This window comes from Pholcus phalangioides, unplaced genomic scaffold (assembly GCF_987345545.1).
Source record: "Pholcus phalangioides strain wild (caught in Gottingen) unplaced genomic scaffold, Ppha-v1.0 ptg000015l_1, whole genome shotgun sequence".
Lineage (NCBI taxonomy): Eukaryota > Metazoa > Arthropoda > Arachnida > Araneae > Pholcidae > Pholcus > Pholcus phalangioides.
Window position 1 is genome coordinate 64794046 of NW_028301608.1, and position 25823 is coordinate 64819868.

The 25823-nt window shown below is 34.4% G+C and overlaps 1 protein-coding gene across 1 annotated transcript in view; it reads left to right on the forward strand.

Moving 5' to 3' along the window:
- Positions 1-253: 253 nt before the first annotated feature.
- The window catches only part of LOC149076521 (uncharacterized), a 435406-nt gene continuing 409836 nt past the window's right edge, over positions 254-25823 (forward strand). Inside the window, exon 1 of the mRNA XM_089244096.1 lies at positions 254-808. Coding sequence (XP_089100222.1) covers positions 464-808 — 345 coding nt within the window. The 5' untranslated portion in view covers positions 254-463. The remainder of the gene's footprint in view (positions 809-25823) is intronic.

Below are 25823 nucleotides of genomic sequence, written 5' to 3' on the forward strand. Positions count from 1 at the left end.
GGAGCTCAATTCCTGTAATAGAGGATGAGAAGGAGATAGAGGAAAAGAGGACAAAAACTGCAAAAGGAAAAGCGATCGATTTGGCGAGATTGCATGCCGGCAAAAAACTTTGGTTGGCCTCACGTATTGGCGAGAAATACGAGGGAACCATCGGTTCCGCTATTCTATCGTTTAATACCAGGTTTCTCGAAGTCTCTTGAACTTAACGGTAACAACCTTACGCAACAAACTGATTTTCCAGGTTTTCAATACGGGAGTGAAAAGAGATTTTTTTTTTCTCCTTTTTTTTTTCTGTTAAAATTCGGGAATAAGGAATGAGAAGGAAAGGGTTAAAGCGGCGTTTGAAAATCTATTCGCGGTTTTTTGAGAAATACCAAGTTCCTCGTCTTTTTTAAATTTGGTATAACTTTTTTTTTTGTAAGTTGAGAAATACTTTGATGTGTGTATAGAGAAAAAGCGAGTTATGGATAAAACAAAATGTTACGGGAATTCCAGATCACGGAAACCGGCCGGAGAACGGCTACGACGTAGCACCGGCAAATCATCTGTAGATCAAGTTACGGGCCGTCGTAGGAGGAAGTTTAGTGCGACGACGGCCTGTACAGCCGAGACTAGTGACGACAAAGAGGATACCAAAAGTGCCATCGAGAAAAGTGCTAGTGGTGGTGGTGCAGACGTATTTCGCAATGATGATGACGATGACGAGGATTTATTATCTAATAAAATGTTTGACGGATATAGCGATTGTGACGAAGACGTTATTGATGGATTTCTGATTCTCAGTTTCAATTCTTATCAAGATCTACAAGTAAGTAGGAAACATTCAAGAGAGTTAACATGCATTGAATTGGATTTATTATGTTTGTAGCATCATGTCGCCATGTGTGTGCATGCTGAAACAATTTTTCCATTCGTGGCGATTAATGAGACTTTTTTAACGGTTTTATAAGAAATGCGGTTAATGAAGAATAGACGGAAATAATGAGCATTTGACTCTTTGTTATAGAAATTAAGTGAAATCCAAAAGGAAAAGTTTTTGAAGGCATTTGATTATGAGTAAACACGGCGGAATAATTTAAATGCAAATGAATTCCTTGCATTAATTTGAATAACAAATTAATGAAATAAGAAACTATCAAGCATTATCTACTTTTCTCTTAAACATTTTTAAGAGCTATCAAATTCTGGCGTCACGAATATAACATTATTTTATTAACAGTGTATTGTCTCCATGTGTCTGCATGCTGTAACAACTCTCCATTCATCGATATTAACGAGATTTTTTAAGGATTTCATAAGATACGCGATAAATGAAGAATAGATGAGAATAAATTAAAAACTGAATGAGATGGATAAAAGACAAATGGTATTTAATTTTTAGTAAACTCGCAGAAATAAATTAAATGCAAAGAAATTCCTTGTATTAATTCATTTGGATTGATTGTCTGATTCAGTAAAATAATAAAACATCAAGCATTATTTAATCTTTTCTTAAATGTCTCTAAAAGCTCTCAAAATGTTAGTTTCACGAAAATAATATTTATGTCCTCGAAATTCCATCATAATTTTTTAATGTGTTTAGGAAATGTAACAGGTAAGCTCTTATTGATTAAAATGTGCAAAATCAGTAAAATGAGCATTTGACTCTTTGTGACGGACACAAACTACGTTAATACGTGATGAAATCAAGGAATATTTATTACGTGTATTCATTCCCCTTATTCCGGATAGATTATCCCTAGTCAACATATGATGATGTGCATCAATTATTTTGATAAAAATAATGTATTTCGGGAGATAAAAAATTAAGTAATGTGATGACATGAAATGCCACCTTTTTGCGATCTTTTTGGATGAAATAAAAAAGAAAGAAAGAGATCAGCTTCTTTGTCCACTGGCATCGTTGAAAATAGTCTTTAGTCACACACATCAAGTTCAAATAAAGGAAATGATGCTCTTATGTGATGTATAGTGGTTATAACAAGTGATCGAAGCCATAGAAAGTAAATGGTGAAACGGCACTATATATTCATTCATCTCAACTGATAATGAAAGTGTGGAGCTAAGAAAAATTATATATTTTTATTATTTTATAGCGGAGGTTTTCAACCTCCCGTAATCCACGGACACTTTCTGCCAATAGAACTAAAGTCAGGGACCTTTGTGCGATATGAAGAGCACAGACCCCTTTCAGAATAATATTCAGCAAATAATAATATAGAAAAAATAAGTTAATTGTTTTCTCCTTCAGGCTCACGTACTCCTTCCCTGAAATCTCTTTAAGGATCGCTGGTTAGAAATCACGGTTATATGGGGATGTTCTTTGAGATCTTGAAACCGAAACTTGGTATACTTCATCGTTAAAGTTTCTTTAGAAAATTGCGGGAGAAAATCAATAAAATAAAAGCTCTCAAAAAACCAATTTGAATTAATTTTAGAACATTTACATTAAATCACAAGGTGTTGCTTTTGTGGCTTGCCGCAGAGATCATCAGTTGGACAATCGTTGGCACGCTTGAATTCCACCCTGTATTATTTGCATTTAAACATTTCCCAAAATCACCCCAGTGAATTAAAAAAAAAATAGAAGTCAAGACGCATATTTCAATTGACTTCAATTGATTTCCATTTGAGAATATTTAACCTGGCTTTATCCACAACGACATCGAAAAAAATGAAACAAAAAAAGATAGATTTTGATCAATGTTTACAAGTTTGAAACAAGCTTCGATTATACTTGTCCGAGATTTTAGTGACAAAAGAACTAAAAAATATATGTACTATAGATATAGCTAAAAAATATAGGTGTATTACTTTTCGAAGGTATTAATTTATATTTATGTAAGTGGCCTGTTGTAATTATTGTATGTCTTTTATATATTCATATGATTTTCTTGGATTAGCTTCAGTGAAATCAGATGGAACCGTTAAAAATGTTTCATAATCCTGTAATGAAAATACAGTAATATTTCAGAGATTTTACAGATTTATTATTATAGCGATTTATTATATTTTATAGAGATTTTCCCTATTGAAATTTTTAGTTTTCAATCACCACCTGTAAAGCAGGGGTGCCCAACCCACCACCCGTTGGCTACACGTGGCTCAGAACAGATATTAATGTGTCCCAAAAAATCAACTTGGAAATGAAATATATTTTTGTGATATTCTAATATCATTAAGGGTAGATTTCAAGTGGATATTTACACTTGATAGAGAAGGAAAGAGGTCTGCTGATTTTTTTCCCGACCTAAGTGATAAATTTGGCTTCATCAGCTATCGTTTGTATTTCTGGTGACCCAAAAACAGTTTTTCGTCTGCCAATTTGGCTGACAAAACCCCATAGAGTTTGGATACTGATGATGTAAAGCTTCCTTTCTGTCAAATGATACAGTGCACCAACCTTCAACTGTGGAAGATAAAATCCGATCATATACGTCTCCATAACTGTTCAGATCAACTATAAAGTGTAGGTCTATGTTATACTTATGTGCATGAATTGATCGTGCGACGTGACGAAATGAACATTTCATAAAATTGAGTAAGAGATAACACTTTAAATTATTTAATTATGCGATAATTTAATACACGGAAAAAACATATGCTCTTCAACAAAATATGCAATAAGAGGAAAAACATTAACAAAAAAAAATCATGATACAAAAAAAACAGTACTATACCTGCTGGAAAGCATATTGAAGTACACTTTGTATAAAAGTGTTCTCTAGCATTATCTTTTATCTTTATAAATATAAAATATACTATTCAAAATTTCAAGGAAATATTTTTGCTCACGATTCATATATGCATTGCATATAAAGCATTAATTATATCAAGTGGGAAATAAAGTTAAATTCCAATTATGTTCGGTGAAGAGGTTTATGGATAAATACTAAGTACTTAAGAAATGAAATAATTACAGTTTTCTTCATGTGAGAGAGCACTAGATTCTCATGACCATAAATTTAATAAACACTTGAGAGTACTCACTTGAAAAGCATGTGCGTTATTGCGTGATATTAAGTACAAGCAATTTGTTTTAATCTCATCATTATAAAATAATGTTAAGAGCTCTCGAGTATTTCTGTGAAAATAATAGAGATGCACAATATATGATGCATGTTTTGGAATTCCTATGTTAATAAGAGACAATTCTTGTATATGCATAGTCACAAATGAGACATTTTATAGGACACGTTGAAATTTCCGTAATTAAAGAACACATCACTATTACCAAGATTTATTTTAAGAACAAGAAATTTTTTGGAATAATTCTGAAGTTTTATTGTAAATGTACGAAAATTAAACAAATTTAATGAAATAGACACATGACCGAGTTAAGTATGATTAAATTTATGATTTGTATGATAATTAAATAATTATGATTACAAAAATTATAATATTTTTTATTGAAATCCAAAAAATTTTGATGAACTTGAGAAGAGAAGAGATATTCTCAACTGAAGCACATTCTAAAATATATGCAGATTAAGTTGAAAAATGTAAATTACACTACGCAATACTTTTTTTATTGGTTCATGCGTAAATAAAGTAGATATACGCGTATGTATAAAATGTTTCTCTCGTTTATCAAAGTAGATTTCCCTTCGGGTTTAACAGCATAATTTTTTTCTTTCATTTAACATATTCGATACCATACTTTTGTGGATAATATTTTGTAACCGTAAATCTCACACGCTCTCTCTATACGGAGATAAATTTAGAGTAGATGAACCAAATCGTGCTCCCTTTGTGGTCGACGATATCATTAGCATGGCATTGATTAGTAGTCTCGACGTTACATCGAGCTACAATTCCAATTCAATGAGGGGAAATCAGTGGCAATTGTAAAACTACTAAATACAGATTTATCGGCAAACATTATTACATTCAAAATTTGCTATCAAACAATAGCGATTTGTCATAAAAATATTTTTGTCAAACAATTCATCAATTTTATTTGTGCTTTGTAACTTGCTATCGTGAACATTTTGTTTCTGATACCCATAAATTATATAATCGTTAGTACTTTATCATAATTATAGATGTTAGTATCTTATCATAAATATGGATGTTAGTATCTTATCATAAATATGGATGTTAGTATCTTATCATAAATATGGATGCTATCTTATCATAATTATAGATGCTATCTTATCATAATTATAGATGTTAGTATCTTGCCATAATTATATTATCGTTGCAATCTGCAAGTTGCATTCCATAAGAACTTGCAGTAAAATCATAAGAAAACCAAGAAAAATATAGATACAGCAAAAACAATTTATTCTTTTTCAAAGTATCGTTCTTCAGATGATATGCAATGGTTCTATCATTCAATCCATTTTTTAAAGAAAGTAGAAAAGGTTTTTTTTCCCTGGAAGTCGTCTAAGTAAACCCTAAGCAACTGAAATAACTAGTAATTCCCCCCGGAACTTCAATGTCGAGAATAGCCAGAAATTAAAAGTTGCAAGATCTGAACTGTAAGGGTGCTTTGACATAATCGTAGCACACATGTTTCAGTTTTGAAAAGTTTGTAACAACACATATCGAGAAGGCGTCGTGGATTGGTAGAAGTTTCAGTCGTGCAGTGTTCATAGCTTCCACAAAAAGTCTTCACTACTTGCACTGAAACTTCGAAAACTGGATTGAACAATGAGGCTATTGTCCATTTCATCTGCGAGAAGATACCTTGAAAAAGAATTAATTATTTTTTTTACTGTCTCTACATTTTTTGATTTCTTATGATTTTACTCCAAGTTCTTATGGAACGCACCTTGTATGTTCAGCTTTTCTATTCACGATATATCTTCAAGTATTAGAATTCTTGTCCTTAACATCAGATTTTTCAATGTCGGAACTAATACTCTTTCTGATAAGGGTAAAGAAATAAAATCGTGAGTATGCTATTTATCAAACATTATCCAGTCACATGAGTGTCTTTTAGATATTTCACATTGAATAAATCAAAACATAAAACCTCCGATAGATACCTTTTCCAAAAATACCTTCTATATAATCCCAAACTGAAAAAAAAACATATTTGAACTTGGATACTTTAATTAAAACACACATGGAAAAAAATTCTAAAAAGAAACGAATTCTATAGATACATATTGGTAATTCCTTTTGAATTTTGAACATTCAAATTGCTTCATACCGGAAAGATATATATTTTTTACATATTATATGAGCACAATAAAAACCACGTCATCATCATTATTTATGTATTTTGTTTCTCTCCTTTTTTGTTTGGAAAAAAAAAACCTGAATCTAGTTTGGGTATCATATTTTACGGACGAAGAAAACTGGAGGAAAATTTCTTTTTTCACATTTTTATTCATAACTTCGACTTTTTTCGCATGGAAAAAAAATTCTTCTCGAAATTCCTCCGCGGAATTACTAACCTCGAGGCGATGTGCAGTTTCTTCTCGTGGAACGACATCATATAAAATAAACTTGGACTCTTGAAAATGCACACAAGCTATATCTCTTCTTTTTTTTTGCAGTTTTATTTTATGTTATATCTATCGTGTTTTGTCTTTTTATAAAAGGATGATATAATTTCTTTTCTTATTCTTCCTCTTACACCTTTCATTTTTCTCATTTTTAATAATAATAATAATAACATGAAAAGACACTCGTGTCGAGAAATAAAGTGGAAGGACAATTTTCACTTCTCTATTACATTTTCTTCTGAATTTTTTCTTCCTAATTTTTTATCGCTCTTTTTTTATATTTCGTCTCTTTTTTCCGAATCAGTGGATTAGCGGATTTCCGTAAAGAGAGCGCTGGGAAAAACAAAATTTGTTGATTTTACCGGATTTTGCAAAAAAAAAAAGGAAATATATTTTTTTTTCTGATACATACCGAAGTACATACAGGTACCGTTTTTTCTCGAAATTTGCTTATACAAGTTTAGGTTTTTTTTTCTCCCCAGAATAATATTCATTAGAACAAATATTCTTAGAACTATTTATTCTATGTATTGAGTTCAATACGAAATAGCAGTGAAATTTTTCTTTATAGAAATTAAATAATATTGAGAAAAAATTTATTCAATTTAATTGAAGGTGTTTTGTATAATAAAATGCGTTATAAGTAAACTGTTACTACTCATACGTATGTAGCACCCATTCTGATGGAGGTATTTTGATGAAAATTGCTTAACCATAGGAAAAAAAAAACGATTCAATAAAAAGTAGATGAATTTCTGACCATCAGGTGGAAAAGTGTCATATTTTTTTTTATCGCTGGTATATTTTCTCATGGCCGCCCTTGGTCGGACGGTAGAAAGAAAGAGAGATGTGGGTACAGCGTTTGTCCGGTTTGCAAGAGGGCCTATTACACCAAACACCAACTCTGGCCATATCGCTATGCTGCAATTTACTGCCGTTAATGAGATGGATTGGAAATGAAAGTGCTGTATATTGGTGGTCGCCTCAAGCTCGTTAGGGAAAATATCTTACTTACAGGGCGTCCTTAATTAAAAGACCCTATTTTAAAGTAGCCTACAGGCGAAACCAGTCATCAGAAAATTGTGAAATCTTGTGGAGAACTTCATGAAAGGGTGAAATGTGTTTCAGAGGGGGGAAAAACTAGTTGCACAATGTCGCCACCAGAGGGGGTTTTATTAAGAAATGTCACATTTAGAAAAATACCATGTGAAATTGTAAGATGGCGTGTTCCACAACTTACCGAAGTGTGTGCGGGGAAATGTTCAGCACGTGGCGTGAAATGCTACCGTTAAGGTCAGGTAAAGTTCTTGGATTGTCACGACTTACCAGACCTTTCAAATGCCCCAAAAGCCAAAAATCACATACATTAATGTCCGGGTATCGGGAGGCCATAGATTAAAGAAGTGCCGGCTGATGACAGGTTCTTCGGTAAAATGTGTTTTAAGAACATTTCATTTACACACACTGCAATGTGTGCAGTGTGCGTGTGTGTGTTGCATAAAGATTGTGTCTCCAAGGCAGTGACGTTCTGTAACAGCAATGCATATCCGGTGATCGAACATGTCACTGGCCCTGAAGAACGTAATTCCTCCTAGAAGTAGGGACCGAGAATAAATAATGCAGTAAATCTACACCATACCGTCACTTTTGGTGAATGCAACGGAACCCCTAAGATAGCGAGGTCCAGAGGATATTCCAAGGCCATTCTGAAACGACCTCTCAACGCGAGCTAGAAACTGCAGTGAGAACTGGAGTCGAGCGTCATAATCATGTGGAAGCAACCTCTGCACAAGTAAAAATTTGTACGGATAATATTGGAGGATATTCCGCATCATCTTATGGACAGTTGAACGTGGCCTATCCAACGTCTGTGCTACACGCCTGACACTAGAGCTATCACGAGAATTTGAAGCGCTGTCCTCTTCCACCTGAAGGCAAACCTCCTGCACGGCGTCTATAGAAACGGGTTTTCTTCCTCTTCCAAAACGAACAGCCAACGATCCTGTGTTTCAAATTTCGTTATCATACTCAGAAGGTTTTTACATGCATTCGACCTTTTCGAATCCTCTTCCAAGTCCGATATTTCAGTAGAGCAGTTACTGCGGAAATGCTGTTTTGAAAAACAATTTGACCAAGAAAGCGCGATCTCGTAAACTTATCGACATTGTGAGCAATAACCACATTGTGAAACAAGATCTCAGCGAATGTTTCTAGGTTTTATAACAGCTGCTGCGTGACGTCACATAAATTTACATGTTTACTACATGTATTCAAAGTGAAACGCCCTCTGGTGGTGACATGTGCAATTCACCCCCCCCCCCCCCGAAACAAGTTCCCATCACTTCATGAAGTCCTCCACAAAATTTCACACTTTTCTGATGACTGGTTTCGCCTGTAGGCTACTTTAAAATAGGGTCTTTTAATTATAGACCCCCCCCCCCCGTATATCCTCCCGCAGGTTTGATCCTGGGACCATGACAGCAACCTTTACGGTAGTAGACGAGCATCTTACCACCACGCCACTCGGGAACAAAACACTAGCCTCAAGATTCGTGTCCGTCGTCTTAACCATTACGCCACTGGGCACAGTCTGCAAGCGGGCCTTGAGTCACAGTCTAGACTAGATGAACTTTCGTTCCGAGTTCACCTCGACACAATATCCAGAAAATATATGTTTCTTTTATATATAGTAATGCCAGTTTATTTATTAACAATCCTGTACATGAGTCATTTCGACTGCTCATTCTGATAAGATACAGAACTTTTATTGATCCGTTGAAAGAAACTTTAATAAGAGCCACTTTCAGCTTCTAATCATAATCCTTAATTTGAATTAAAATTCATAGTCGAAATTTCTCATAAATGTTGAATGCGATACCTGAAGTTAGTCAGATTACGAAAAGATGAGATGGATTATTGTAATAGATTTGTTGTTATTAACTACATTAATATAAATATATTTTCACGCGATGGCTTGAAAAATAAAAATATATTGGCTATATTCACAATCTTCTCATTGCTTGGGCAATTACAGAGTAGTTGAAAGAGAAATCTTCTAATTTGCATAATTACATTTCATATAGAATAAGTAGTGTTTTTACTAAATATTTCTAAAGACATTCGCTAGCTACATCATTATCTATACCAGTGGAACGCAAACTTTTCAGTCCGCGGGCCAGAAACTTTTAAGTATATTGCGACCATATGACCTGTATTTTACGGTGCATTTCCGTAATTTTGTGTATAGATGTTTCGACTATTTTATAAAGTTTCGCGTTTTCTCTTATTTTCAATGAGGATGGAACTGAAATCAAGAACTAGATGTTTTTCCATGGCGTAGTCATAATTATCATAATATATGTTAATATTATATTCAAAAGACCATATTCAATATCTCACATATTTGTGAAACATATATGTTTTGTTTGGTGAATTATTCATTTTCACCCATTGTCTCTTCTGGAAGCGCCCCTACTTTCGCCATTGGTAATTTTTCAACAATTTTAGCGATTATTTGACAACTTTACTTGCCTTTGAATTTTTTCAAAGCATGTAACGACCCCAACGGATCGTTACATGCGGGAATGTGCGTGTGCGTGTAGTGAAACCTGACGTGAAGTTTATTGTGTTTCTCTGTAATGCTTGTTATGTGTAGTGCTGCCATCTGCCACCAGTTTTTCAAACTATGAGTGAAGTGTTATGATTGAATGATTTGTCGTTGTAGGACTGTTGCTCTCTGTGGCGAGACTTTTTAACGGGGAGATCGGCTCGCATTTGCGCCTTGAAGTTGGGAACCACAGAAAACCAACTTCAGCCGACCACCACTGTGGGGTTCGAACCCGGATCCTCGCGTCGCGAGTCCGTCACTATAACCACTCGACCACCACAGCGGCATATTAATGCATGTTACCTTTTGTGACGTTATTTAAACTATTTAGTTCCTCAAGTACAATGAAAAATTAAAGTAAATATGCGTTGCAAATTCACATCAAAATAAGATAACTTCATCACGATAATTGATATTGACATAAATAAATCAGTGTCAAAACCGTTTACTATTTTCATCTGACGGTAACGATTATGCAATCACTAAAAAAATATAGAAAATTTCAAAGTATTGTGTCATGTTAAAGAAATTATCTGTGACAGATACTTTTTAAGAAAAGATAAGAGAAGAAAGAAACGTGATCTCTCTCTCTCTTAACCATTTTACATTCTCAATCAAACAACGAAATAAATTTTAAAAAAAATGGAATAAGATAAAAAGCAAAATAAATCTCATTATGATTTAGTCATTACTTATTCATGAGTTTATTTTGCGGAATCGGAAAAAAAAATCAACTTTTATTCACTCCACGTATTCTTCCTTCGTACACATGAATTTTTTCATCCATGAAATTAAAGAATAAGTATGCATTGAAAAGAGGTTTTAAAAAGAAATGTGTAAGGAGATAAAAGAGAACAGATTTTTTTTTCTTACAAGATTCCTGATTTTTCAGGTCCCAATTTACACAACCGATTAAAATACGTACTTGTTGATTCAATTTTATTTATTTTAAAATTTAATAATAATTTAAAATTTTCACGGTATATTTTTGCGCTTATTACTTGCACGGAGATATTGAGTTCGAAATATTTATTCTATAAAGCAGCGTAGTAAAATATGTTTAAGAAATGCAATATTTAGTTATTTGATTTTCACATACGACACAGATAAAAATGCAATCATTCGATAAATGAAAAAAAAAAGAGTCAGGGTTTTCTTACCCCTGTACCATTTTTTTCTATCTCTTTCAGAAGAAAAAAAAATATTTTTTCATTTCCCTTATAGAAGTTCACCAAAAATAAAATCTCAGTTGAAATATAGAAGAAAAGGTTAAGATTAGATTGTGGAACTATACCACAGATGAATATTCTTTATGTTTTATTTTATACTTTTGCGCATAGTATACCCTTCAACTTGGATATCACCGCCTCCAACAGGAAGGGACACTAAAAGGCATTTGTTGTGTACTGTCATCGACTTTATATAAAGTCGAGGGGTTTAGACTTTAGTGACTTAGTTTATAAAATAATTATTTTAAGTTTATAAAATAATTATTTTAAGTTTATAAAATAATTATTTTAAGTTTATAAAATAATTATTTTAAGTTTATAAAATAATTATTTTAAGTTTATAAAATAATTATTTTAAGTTTATAAAATAATTATTTTAAGTTTATAAAATAATTATTTTATGTATTTAAACTATACAATCAAACAAACTTTCCCTGAAATATTTCTTGAAGTAATTATATTAGCGTTTACTCCAATTGTATTTTTTTTTCAATTTAATTCTAAGTATTTTCATATTGAAAGCATATGAGTTGATTCTATGCATTTTAATGACATTGCCTGATCATTATAGTATTATATTTATTGAGAAATATTCGAGTTGTAAGCTTTTATTAGCTTACGAAAATTATAGTGTAAATCTAGTTGTATTAAAATAAGTCACAAACGATGAGATTACCACAATCACAAATAAATGAAACAGTAATTTCATCCGGATTGCTTAATAAAAATTCTACTACAGCATTGTCAGAAGACGTTTTGAATTGAATCCCCACAGACGATAGAAGTTTATTAAATATCAGAGAAATGTTTTTAATCTTGGAGAGAGGTAATTAGCACAAAATTTGAATCTGTATCTTCATAGAAAGAGCTTATGATACATTTCGTTTGAATAACGACGAGTTTTTCTTCTGCAAATTTGTGTTTGCCGTGATCACGAAATACGCGACGAGAAACGAAACTGCCACCACGAGAAAGAGATCAAGAAGTAGAAAGGAAGAGGAGAACTTTATTTAGAAAACGATAAGGTTGTTCAGAAATTTATAAAACAGTTTATTTCATGAATAACTCACGTAGTAAACGTCCGAATCTACACACACACACAGCTGCAATGAATGATATGCTCATGATGGAAGGTAATGTATTTTGGAAGAGAAGCAATATTGAGAAATCGATTGGATTGAGCAGAGTGAGCACAGAGCGGGCTGCAGGGGCATTTTCGAGCAACGAACGGTGCGATTGCTTTCGACACACACACACACACACACACTGAGATAGAGAGTGAGTTGGAAAGGAGAAGGCTCTGCCTACCCTCTTAGTTCGATTAGCGTTCTACCGGTGCTCGAACGCGAACGTTGCTTTCTCCGTCCTGTGTTATAACCTTGGCTTGACTCGAACGGAAAAGAGAAAAGAATGTTCCGTGTGCTACAGAATTGGTTCGAGTCAGAGACGGGACAGGTGGGTAATGAATTAAGGCTGCAGTGGCTACAACGCATACACACACACACATATATATATATTGAAACGAAAAAGACTACAGTGCAACATCTCGCTTACTTTCCACCTTTTCATCTTGCGAATTTTTTTTGGTGATCGTGTGTCTGCGTAGGAAAGTGATTGCAACACGAGCTCCGCACTATCGCTAACACGAAAGAACATCACAAAGAATGAGATCAAAGATTTCTTTTCTTTCTTTTTCCGCGTTTGATTCTTGCGTAGAGTGTTCAATATCATCACAATGTCGAGCCTGAGAAATTCTCGTAACATTTTCTTTCTATTTCGTTCGTTTTATTCTCTTTTATTTCAGTATATCTGATTCCCTAGTTTCCAGAAATTTTTAGATGAAGAAATGTATTTTCTATGACATTTTTTTGCATTCAAACGCGTGAATATATTCGAAATCGTATGGAATTAAAAATGAAAACTCCAAAAGATTTCGACGCAGGCCTATAGTTTAAAGAAACATTTTCAGAAGAACGAATAATACATAAAAACTAATAAAATACAGAAATTATGGAAAAGATTAAAATGTTTTAATGTTTTAGGAAGAATAAAAAAAACAGCATTTATGGTTAACATGGAAGTTGTGTTTGAAATAAGCCGTCTTAAACAACCATATTCAGAAACACCACACACCCCATTTCAAGAGGTGAGAGTGGGCTCGAAACCGCGTAGCTTATGGAGACAAATCGATCGGTGTTGTTTTCAGTGACGAAAAGAAATGTAACTTAGATGGTCCCCCCCCATACATGTACAAGGTAGTGTCATGATTTGAGGGAATAACTCGAACGTTGCTTTCTCCGTCCTCTGTTTATAACCTTTGCTTGACTCGAAGCTAAAGAGAAAAGAATTTGGCCGTGCAACAGAATTGGTTCGATTCAGAGACGGGATAGGTATGTAATGAATTAAGGCTGCAGAGAGGGTACAACGCATACACACATACAAATTATACGAAAAAAAACTATACTGTAACGTCTCGCTTACTTTTACATCTTGAGAATTCTTTTTTGTTCGTGTGTCCGCGTAGGAAAGTGATTGCAAAATGGCCTCCACACTATCGTTAACATGAAAGGACATCTCAAACAATGAGATCAAAGACTTCTTTTCTTTGTTTCTCCATTTTATTCTTGCGTGGAGTGTTCAATATCATATAATGTCGAGCCTGAGAAATTTTTGTTCCCTTTTCTTTTCATTTCTTTAATTTTTCTTCTGTTTTATTTGAGTATATCGCATTTCCAGTTTTCAGAAGTTTTAGCGGTAGCAATAGATTTCTTATAACGTTTTGTAGAATCAAACTGTGGGAATATATCCAATATCATATCAAACTAAAAAAAATGTATGTAGTATTGACAAAATATAGAAGTGAATACTCTCAGTTTATTTTTTGTAAGGCATTAGAGGAGATAAGACATTAGTTAAGATATGAGGTTTGAGAGGATCATGCACACACACACACACATGGAGGATTTGAGGTATTATTTAATTTAATATTTATTATTATATTAAATAATACCTTATTATATATATATATATATATATAATATAATGTATATCTCACACAGTGAATGTGATTAATCGGTGATTATCGCTATTCGCCTGTTATAATGCATAATCACCTCTCTTCTCGGAAATTCTGATAAATTTTCCTTCCATAAAATATCACTTAAATTCAACAACACATCAGTTTATCCTGTACGTGATGAGTGAACTACACATATTTTGCCATAACAAAACTGAATTAAATTAAAATAAATTTAATACAAGAATAAAAACCTATGAAAAATTATCAGAGTCTTTTAATGCTATCTTTCTTCACATTTATTGATATTTTTAAACATAACTAACATCACCGATCGAATAGACTGAAGTTTGAGCAAAGTGTTCGGTAAATGAACTCTGGTAATTTATCATATTTCCAGTATGAGATGGAGATTATACATAATCATCGGTAAGTTTGATAAATTCGCGAAATTGGCCCAAGTTACCAAAATTGGCGTTGATGCTGCATAACCGGCGATTATGCAAGTTCCCAGATATATCACATTCGCCATAAAATGTACGATGGTGATAGGCTAAACTTTACAATAAAAAAAATGCTAATTATACTGACCAAATAACATAAGTTGAATTAAAGGAAATTAAAATTTCGAAATTTTACTGTGCGAAGACTGGTCATGGTTTCTAATTTGTGATCAAATGACCAAAGTTCCATCAGTTAGTTTCTCAATATCGAATTGACATGAAGGGAATGAAATTTGTTAAAATTATTTTGGATTTTTATTCTCAATCAATTCGTATTTAGCATCGCCTTTGAATGACCAAAATCGTTTTAAATAAATTCTTTGATAAAACATAAAAGGAAGATGAGAAAGAGAAAAAACTCAAAATTCGAGCATAAATAGCGTTTATCACTATCCAACTAGTAAATCTATCCAGTTAACGGAAACATTAATTTTAAATGTATCTGTTATTCAAGTTTCATGGAAAGGATGAGGAAAAAAAAATTATTGACTTTCAGTAGAGTATAAAAGTGGAATTACAGGAAGAATCTTCAATTATTAGTCTCTTATCAGTCGGTCTTCTAAATAGCAAAGCTCTTCTTTAATTATTAGGGTTCGTCTTTTAGTAAGGAATTACTTTTCCGCCAGAAGACTCTTAATGTTGATGAAAGGATTAGAGGCGATAGGAGAAAATTATCCTTCGCTACCTTTTTCCCTTCTACCCGTCGTTACTTGTCTAAAGAAAGAGCAAAAAGGGGAAACATCCTGCAAAAGGTTGAACATAAAAAAAAAGAACCTACAGAAAGAGACTTTCCTCTCCCTTAGCAGCGATAAATCAAACGTTGTTGTCAACCTCTGAGGTTCAGACGGGAAATCTGTCGTGCATTTCAATCAGAGGATAAGGCAAGAAAGGTTGGAGGCAGACATATCGAAGGATTTGTAAATGGAGGATTTTAAACATTACAAAAGTTAGAGAAAAATAAAACCTTTAGTTGGAATGTTCGGAAAATTCTTGATAAATTTCGCTAAATTATCCACTGAATGTAAGGATATGATTGATGTCTCACATCAGTCATCTCGATTGTCTTTCATTGAATTGTGATTTATTTCGAATCAGTTTGAACTAAATATCTTAATTATCAGAAAATCTTTGAAGAAAATTTAATAATTTTTGGCTGAACTAAAGATTGTATTTTTCGGGGAATTTCAACTGCTTAAAATTTTTCATAAACTGATGAATTTTCGTTTAAAAATGTTTATGCAATATCCTCATGAAACGAATATGCAGGATGTCCTTCCTGTAATCACTAATGTGACATTTATATAATCAACCGTCCGTCTTAGAGATATGAGTTAAAAATTCTCAAAAAACGTTCAAAAATTACCCTGTACCAGTTTTGAGAGTGAAGAAAATCTAAAGTTACAAATGGTGTCCCTGTTCTCTAACTAAGTGCAATACTCGCTAAGGTGTTTGTTATGAAATGATCGGAGAAGTTATGAAAGAACAACAAAAAGTAACGGACAACACGCTCCTTTCTCTCAATTATGATGTCCTTTCTCAACTTTTCACTGATTTTTGAATTCGAATATTTGGGCGAATATTGCACTTAGAAAATTGGAATTTTTTTGTTGGCCTCAGGAGAGACAGGGCAACAACTTCCTAATTGGAAGTTAGGGAACACGGGGAATGTATAAGAATTTATAATATGTTATTTCGTACACACTGTATTTTTCCTCTCAAAACTGGTATAGGGTAGTTTTTGAACGCCTTTTGAGTATTTTTTTAATTAAAACCATACTTCTCGACAGACGGTTGATGAGATGAAGAGCATTAGCACTTACAGAACACCTTGTATGCAGGTGGCTAAGTATTGCCCCCATGGTCACGTTTTACTGGCAGACAGTTTATTAAAGAGGCACACTTCCAATTAGAAAAAATAATTAAATAAGGTGTAGATCTCAGATACGTCATTTATATTGCAAAGGTCTGCATAGCTATTAAAACGAAAAAAAAAAAACTAACTAACGTTTTATATGGTCCCCCCCCCGTCTCAAAAAAACCGAATTAGAAAATCGTTGCCCTGTCATGGGGCCAACAAAATAAATTCGCATTACTAAGTGCAATCTCCACTGGGATGTTTGAATTCAAAAATCGGGGAAAGTTTGGAAAGAACAGCATAAAGTAACGGACAACACTTCTTCGCTTCGTTTATGCTGTTCCTTCCAAACTTTTCTCAGATGTTTTAATTCAAATATACCAGTGAATATCTCACTTAGAAACGTGGAGCAGTTTTCTTTGCCTCAGCAAAGAAAGGGCAACAACTTTGTAATTCTGATTTTTAGGACAGGGTAACTGTTTAAAAAAGTAATTTATATATTTCGATAAATATAACACCCCTTGCAATATGGATTGGGTATCTGAAGTCGTTATTTGGTTATTTTTTTTAATTGGAAGTATGCCTCTAGTATCAACGGATTGGCAGTAAAATTCGGCCAAGGGACTTGTTTCCTTACTACCCTGTATAATAAAGTCTAATTACACTAAATTTAACCATTGATGGGATCAAAATCTGATAATTAAGCGAAATTTTTGCATTTTTTCTGTATGAAAATTTTATTTAAGGACATAGGATTCAAATTATTATTTGTCTGAAACCTATTTTATGCTTTATTCTTAATTTCGGAAATTCTAACACCTTTTGCATTCATTTCTGAATTTTTGAAAAAATTAGTGGAAATTAACTCTTTTTACATTAATTTTTGTAACCCAGAAAAAAATTGAATAGTTATGTTTATAAATCAAACGTTGGTGTTAACCTCTGAGGTTCAGCCGGGAAATCCATCGTTAATTTCAATCAAAGGATAAGACAAGAAATATCGGAGGCAGACGCATTGAATAATCTGCAGATGGAAGGATTTTAAGCATTAGAAAAGAGAGGGGCAGACAAAAAGACGTCTTTTTTGGGTTGAAATGTTCTGAAATTTTTTTGGTAGATTTCACTAAATTATCAACAGGGTATAAGGATATGATTGATGGCTTAGATTAGTCATCTTGATTGTCTTTCATTGAATTGTGATTTATTTCGAATATCAGTTTGATTCAGTTATTAAGTGAATATCTTAATACAATGAAGGTTTTATGGAAAACGACCAGATAATTATCAGGTGATCTTTTGGAAATAAATTCGATAGTTTTGTCGAAACGAATAATTGTTTTGTGATGTATTTTTACTTTTTCATCGTTTCTATAACTGAATGCATGTTTGCATGAAAATATTTATGTAATTCCCTCCTGAAACAAAGTCATATATAATCAAATTTAGTTACGCTGAGTTGAAACTTTTTATTCCCAAGATATGATCAATTTAACCATACACAGCGAGATTTTTGTACATTTTCTGCGTCAAACATGTTTGTACAGATATGACATTCCCAGTGTTCCCTTTTCTTAATTTCATTATGCTTTATTCACGATTTAAAAAAAATTACTACTTTTCCATTAATTTTTGAATCTTTGGAAAACTAAACGGAAATTACGTTTTTTTTATACGTACTATTTTTGTAATTTCAGAAAAACTTTATAAATATTATCATTGTAATTTTTAGTAAATAACTAATCGTAACTTGTCAATAAATATAACTTTTATAGTTTGAATAAATGGGTTTTTTATCAGCATTTTATTTATCTTTAGTATTTTTTTAGTCTCTAAACTACATGAGAGGCTTAATAATTTTAACCCGTTATCTACCGACGGTATTTTGAAAAATTAGGTTTGATAATTCTTCATCCAACCTGGTTAAATAGTCAATTAATTTTATTTATTTATTTCAAAACATTTCTTTTTGTCTCTAGAAGAAAAATGGCCTTACAAATAATTAACATGATTATTTCTAATTCTCATTATATTTATATTTTCATTTATCATTATTTCTTCCTCTTACACTTTTAATAATGATAAAGGGTTAAGCAAGACATTAATTTAATAATCATCCGTAATGTTATCTATATCAGCATTACGCTTAAATCGGTGTAATCAGTGCTGTTATATATAGTGAATATATGTAAATTATTATGGCTTCCTATGTGAAGGAAAAAATATATGCGCGTTTCAATAAGCTGTACTCGCGAAGTATTTCTTTCATAGACTTTGTGGTTTCTGTTTTCACATAATAGATACCAAAGATTTTCCACTCATTGATTTGAACTGATATATTTTGTTAAAGGACTCTAAGATATTGAAAACTTGAACCATAACAGGAGAAAAAAGCAGCTGTATACGTTTATGGAACAGGATAAATTACGATAGACTCAATGTAAAAAAAGGAAAGTTACTCATGTAGCGGGTGCGGTAGCCCAGGTCGATAAGATATTCGTCTAAAGTACCAAAGGATATTTAAAGGTGCCCCGAGTTTGCTACCCGACAAACCAGTCACGGCCCAGGCTCTGTCCCTCCAAGGATATAAGCCTTTTACCCTTGCGGGTTGGGTCGCGCTGGGGAGAAGCCCGAGTTTGCTACCCGGTTCGTCCTTGTCAGAAACTTTTCTGACGCAGGGGTGCAAAAAGAACGGTGACATGACCACAGAAACAGCTTGCTACCGCACGGATTTCCACATCGAGGGGTTAGCGCACCAACCTCTCGGTGAGTATAAAAAAGACTGCTGTTCGGAATCGGCAATAAAATGTAGGTCCCGGTCCAGGTAGCCTATTGTGCAGAAAATGACCGCGGTGCGACAAAAATGATCCCATATGTAACTTTCTGCTTTATTTCCTATATTGTGCAGCAGTCGAATAGCAATGCAGAGTTTCATTAACTGAATGTTCATCATCATCAATGAATGACGATTTTTGAACTATCTGAGTAAAAGGATAATTAGCTCTAGTTAGCGCTAAAAAGATAGCCGTTTTGTGGCAAAAGCCATTCAAGAAAGGATGACGTAATGATATTCTCTAAGAACTCAAATACATGCATCCTTCTAAAGGCCCTTAATAACACCTGGTAGTATGAAGAATTGGGAGGGTGTTAATATCTGTTTGCATAGAGATGTACCTCTATCATCCTTTTATAAAAAGTTGTATGTCACCATTTCAACTTCAAAGCACGCCGGAATAAAACACAAGGTGGGAACAATATGAGAGGACCAGAAGTCTCTTAGAATTTTTTTAAGATTTCTTATATGTATTAAGAATTTTCCCTTTCGATTTTCATTGAAGATAACATTTCAAATGCCTTCAAGCTTCTAGAGAATGGAAATTCTTCAGTAAACGAAGTATGATCATTTTATGCAGACATACACACTCACATTCAATAACAATAACTTTCTTTTACGAAAATTATGATCGACACTTTTCGGTTCTTCAATTTGTAAAGTGGATTTCTTTGTCATAACACTCATCTTGCAGTGAAACCCCATCAAGAGTTGAAGGTGCGGTGAAGACCTTTTCATCATTATAAACGTCTTGGTCGTGGTCATCAAGTTAAGAAAATTGAAAATCTCCAATTAAATTTGTTTTTACAGAGAATATTTAACACGTTTTTAAGACAAATGAATTTTTTCTTATGCAAGGAACAAGCCAAACATGCGTGTTCATGATTCCTCGTGTCCAGGTTTAGGAATATCTGGTAATCACTTCAACGCGCTTTTAATCGCATATTTAGTACGTCATTAATAACAATATCGTTACGTTGGAACCTCTGCTGTCAGCTATGGAATATAGAAATACTATAAACATCAGCCTGATAATATCTCTCTGAGCTGAACGAAATTTTTTATTTCGATGGTACCGCTGATCCTCGCCTGCACAGAACTGTTTCTCTGCGCAAAACATTTGGGAATCTCTGCGGACAAAATAATACGCTTATATCATGGGGTGGGGGGCCAATATGCGAAGCAAAAAAAAATTACACATGGGAGTATTCCCAGACTCTAAACGCCCATAACGTAAACGTCCATTTTGTAAATTTATTGCTATGGAAAAATTGCGTCTTTCTTCGTTATTTTAGTCCATAACCAATAAATGGGTGAAAATAAAATTTTATCAGCGAAAAATATACCTAATAGAAAATATTGAAAACAATTATACAGTACAGCATCACGTATTAAATGTGAGAAACATCAATGAAGGGGAACCCCTTGCGCCACCTATCAAATAAAACTGTTATAAATCTTCAATTGAAATTAGCGAGTGGTTTTTGATTAATTTGCCACTGAAAAAAAAACCTGCATAATTTGATACTAGTTAGTATTTTACAAGTTAATATAATAATATTAGTTATCAAATTTATCCGGAAATTTTAACAGTTGTTATGTTTGTGTGGTGAAACATCGTTGCGGTAAAACTTGGAAAGTGTTTATGCTTTATACATACAACTTGTCTTTCTTCGCAACGCCTCAGAAAGGCGATTTCTAAGTCGTCACCTCATTGGGCTGGGAAACGACGAAATAAACAAAATCCTCTTTTGTGTCGTTGTTTAGCTTGTGATTTTAATTAGAAAGAATTATTAATGACATTTTACCACACATAAATATCAACTGTTAATATTTTGAAGCAAACGTGGTGATTTAATAATATTATTAATCAAAATCCAGTCGTTAATTTCAATCAAAGAGATTTTTACAGTTTTATTTGATAAGTGGCGGAAGGGATTCAAGTTCATTGTGATGTCTTTCACATTTAATACATAATACTGCACTGTATAATTGCTTGCAATATTTTTTAAAAGGATATTTTCGTTGATAAAATTTTATTTTTACCCGTTTATTGGTTATGGACAAAAGTAACTTAAGAAAGGCACCATTTGTTTAAAATTCTTTGAGCAGAGAAACATGTATGCGAAAAGTTGGAGGGCACATTTTATATGAAAGAAAAATATTCCTTTTTCCACGAGAATCTCGGTGCTGATCATGCTCCCCCCCCCCCCCATCATGGAGATAGGCTCCCTATGACTGAGATCTTCAGTGGGGGTCTCCGAAGTAAATTTGTAGTGTGAAAAACAAAAACAATGAGATTCGTCCCATAGCCCGCGAGTGAGTGTCTTTCCAGCCCTAACCTTGTGGTTATGGTGCTTACTGAAACGATTCAGGATAGATATTTGATTTCGTACTCAGGAGATATTCACCGACAACTCAGGTGAACCTTATTATTAAGCATCATGATTATTACTTCAGTTAGAGTATATGTCAGAGTTGTCATACGGGAAGCTTTCTTCTTGATTCTTGAATATGCCTCTGAATAGGCACACAGGGCTCCAACTTCTGGAATCTCACTTCAACTGGGCACGGGACGGACAGACTCATGGCCCCACATCCCGCAGTAGGGCCCCTATGCTGAAATCTTTGGTGGTCCTCAGGCCAGACTCTTAACGGGTCCCTCTGTTATAAATTTGAACGGTTAAAAACAAAAATAGAATCTCACACTCATCTGATGACAATCATCTCGGGCTCCCGGGAAGGAGCCTTGGCAGACCTACTCCCTTGGGGGAGGGGCACATGCAGAGGCATAGTTGAATAGGAGCTTCCGCGGTAAGATCTGTCATAACGATTTATGACAATAAATATCAGTAAATATGTAAATTATTAGGGTGTCTAAGCCCTCCTTCATTTTGCCGAGAGGCAAACTCTTACACAAAATAATGCTGCAATGACCGGACAATATTAATACAAATTAATAGCAGTCGACTTATGTTTTCAGTATGATCATAATGAGAATTAAATTTAAAAAAGTCACTTCTACGAATAGAATAAACATTAAATGCAATTGACATAAGAAATGCTGGGGGATAGTATGTCTGAGTGCGCAATTTTAATGCATATCTTCCCCCGTATGCTAGAAAATAAATGTGCAAAATTCTTGAACTGAAAAATGGCTTGGAAAACGACGTTTATACACTGCTGGCCACCCAAATTGCAACACCAAGAAAGACAAGAGATATCGCAACAATATTTATTTTGTAGATAACATGTTGACCAAGCATCAAATGATTAAATTTATAGGCTTCTGTGAAGTGTGGTTCCTGCCAAAATCAGTAGCCGCCATTGTTGGAGATCACCGCTGCCACACGCCTCGGCATTGATTCAAAGAGACTTTGGATGTGTTCTTGGGGTACAGCAGACCAAGCAGCTTCCACGCGTTGCCAAAGTTGATCTGGTGTGGCAGCTGTGGATGTAATCTGGGTCAATCGTTGAGCAACCATGGACCACATGTTTTCCATCGGCGGAAGATCCGGAGAGCGAGCTGGCCAGAGAAGCAATTCAATCTGGCGATTGACGAAGAACCTTTGGACAATGCGTGCCACGTGTGGTCGCGCATTATCCTGTTGAAATATGGCTGTGGGCAAGCCCTGAAGGTAAGGAAGGACAACTGGCTCCAACACCTCGGAGATGTAGCGCTGGCTTTTTAAAGTACCGGTAATGCGTACTAGAGGAGTGCGAGAGTGATATCCAATACCGCCCCATACCATAATACCCGGTGCAGGACCAGTGTGGCGGTGCATAACGCAGCTGTTCAGCATCCTCTCTCCACGGTGTCTCCAGACTCGAATCCGACCATCGTGGTGTTGCAGACAGAAGCGTGACTCGTCAGTAAAGACAATTTTATTCCATTGTGCCGTCCACATCCTTCTTTCATCGCACCATTGGCGGCGGAGACGTCTGTGGTTCTGCGTCAAGGGTAGACGAAGCAATGGACGTCTTGCGGACAGACCACTCTGCTGTAAACGGCGTCGAATGGTACGCGCAGACACTGGATGATGCGGTACAGACTGAATGTGCTGTGCTATGGTTCGTGATGTGGCTGAGCGATCCGTCACGGCCATACGCACAATACGCCTGTCATCACGTGAAGTGGTGCACTGAGGTGGATGCGATCGAACACGTCGGTCCGTCGTACCCTCCTGCATCCAACGATCACATATCCGCATTACAGTTGTTTGGTTTCGTCCAACACGACTACCGATTTCCCTGAAAGATAATCCACAATCTCGGTAGGCCACTATCCTTCCTCTGTCGAACTCGGATACTTGATCAAAAGATGATCGCTGTTTTCTACGAGGCATAATTGATCGTTTTTTTGAAAAAACCACAAGAAAAACACAATTGCCGTACTTCAAATCGTCGAAATCTCCAAGCCTTAAATAGCGCTTTGAAGTGGCGCCACAGGCGCGCGTGATGTGCGTTTGCGCTGAAATTCTAATCATTTGCATATCTCACCTCCGCTAATGCATGTTGTAAATTTCATATTATTTGCATGCTTCCTTCAGGGTGTTGCATTTACGGTGGCCAGCAGTGTATATAAATGTTTACACTTCTCATATTATTCTATGGAAGATGTTTTCCTAAAATATTTTGTAAATTGTGTTTCATTAGGGATGTTACAGATTCGCATTTCTGGCAAAACTAACGAAATAAGTGATCCAACCGCTGAGAAATCCAAAAGTGAAAATTTACACATTGATGGACCTGGCGTAAGGGGGGCGATATAATATATAGTTAGGACCTATCTTATAGATAATTTAATAGCATTACCCAGCCATTTAATAATATATTATCTACAGAAGTAGTAAGTAAGTAGGGAAAGTTTCTTGGTCGCATGTTCCTGGCGAACCGTTGATCCTAGAGGATTACTTCCAGTTAATAAAAGTTTCCAAATGACTTTTAGACTTCCGCTAAGCCATTCATATTGCAAACGTATCCTCAGTTCAAAAAACACAAAATTGACTCAAACCCCAAAAAGAAACCATTAGAAATTTGTTTCTCTGTCTCTCCCGAGGATAACAAAAAACCATGTTTCCAAGTGCAATATTCACTGAGATATTTGCATTCAAAAACGAATAGAATTTGGGAAAGAACATACACGACTGAAAGAAGCGTTGACTGTTAGTTTATGTTCTTTCCCAACTTTTCTTTGTTTTTTTTTTTTATTCAAGTATCCCAGTGAATATTGCACGTAGAAACGGCAAAAGTTTTCTTGGCTTCAAAAGAGACAGGGCAACAACTTTGTGATTGGGTTTTTTAGAACAGGGTGTACGTATTGAAAAGTTAATTTTTTATATTTTAGTAACTATATACAACGTCTTGAAATATGAATGACGTGCTGAGTTCTACACGTTAATGGGATAATTTTTCTAACTGGAAATATGCCTCTAGTATCAATGGTTCGCCAGTAAAATGTGGCCAAGGGACTTTCTTTACAACCCTGTTTTTACATAATGAAAACCGTATGACTAATCCATTATGACGCTGCATATAAATGTATAAAAAACATTAAATATTCCTTTAATAAATGCAGTCACATTTTGTAAGTATCTAACAATATTTTCCCCTCAAAATGAGTTTAGCTAAAGAAATTCTACTTTTCTTGGTGTTTTGAAAGCAAAATGTATTCCGATTAAACGAAATCGAAAGACAATATGGGAAAGGAAGTTAAAGTACGAGATTGCCCCTTATCTATGGAAAAGAGGATTGACATCGATTCGCGTGTATCATTGATTAAACTGGATATGATGTAGGAGTACTTCCTTTCATCTTGTCTCCCTCCTGTTGTCTTCTAAACAAGCCTCCTGAGCATCCAGTGCTTTTGTCATCGCGTTTAGTATCACTCAGAGCCGATTACCACTATCGATGGAGCCGCACTCCAATCGGATACCCGATAATGACACACACACATTACATACCTTTCCAGAATTCTTTTACGCACATTTCTTTTTCATGGTAACGTCTTTGGCCGGCTTCTCAGCCTATAGAACAAATTATTATTAATGTTGACAGGAAGTATTTGTTTTAAATCAACGATAAATATCATGCGTGCAAAGGAGAAGGAAAAAAAAACATTTTTTTTTTCCATTCGCGGTAAATAAAAAAAAGATTGAGAAGAGAAAAAAAAAACCGCTTGTTTTCATATTGATTTCCATTATCTCTTTTTTTTCTTTATCTTTGGAACAGATTTTCCACAATTTATTGCTATTATTACTCGGGTTGTATTTTATCAAATTTATGGAAGAAAGAAACGTTTACGGTCAATATTTTTTTTCTTCTT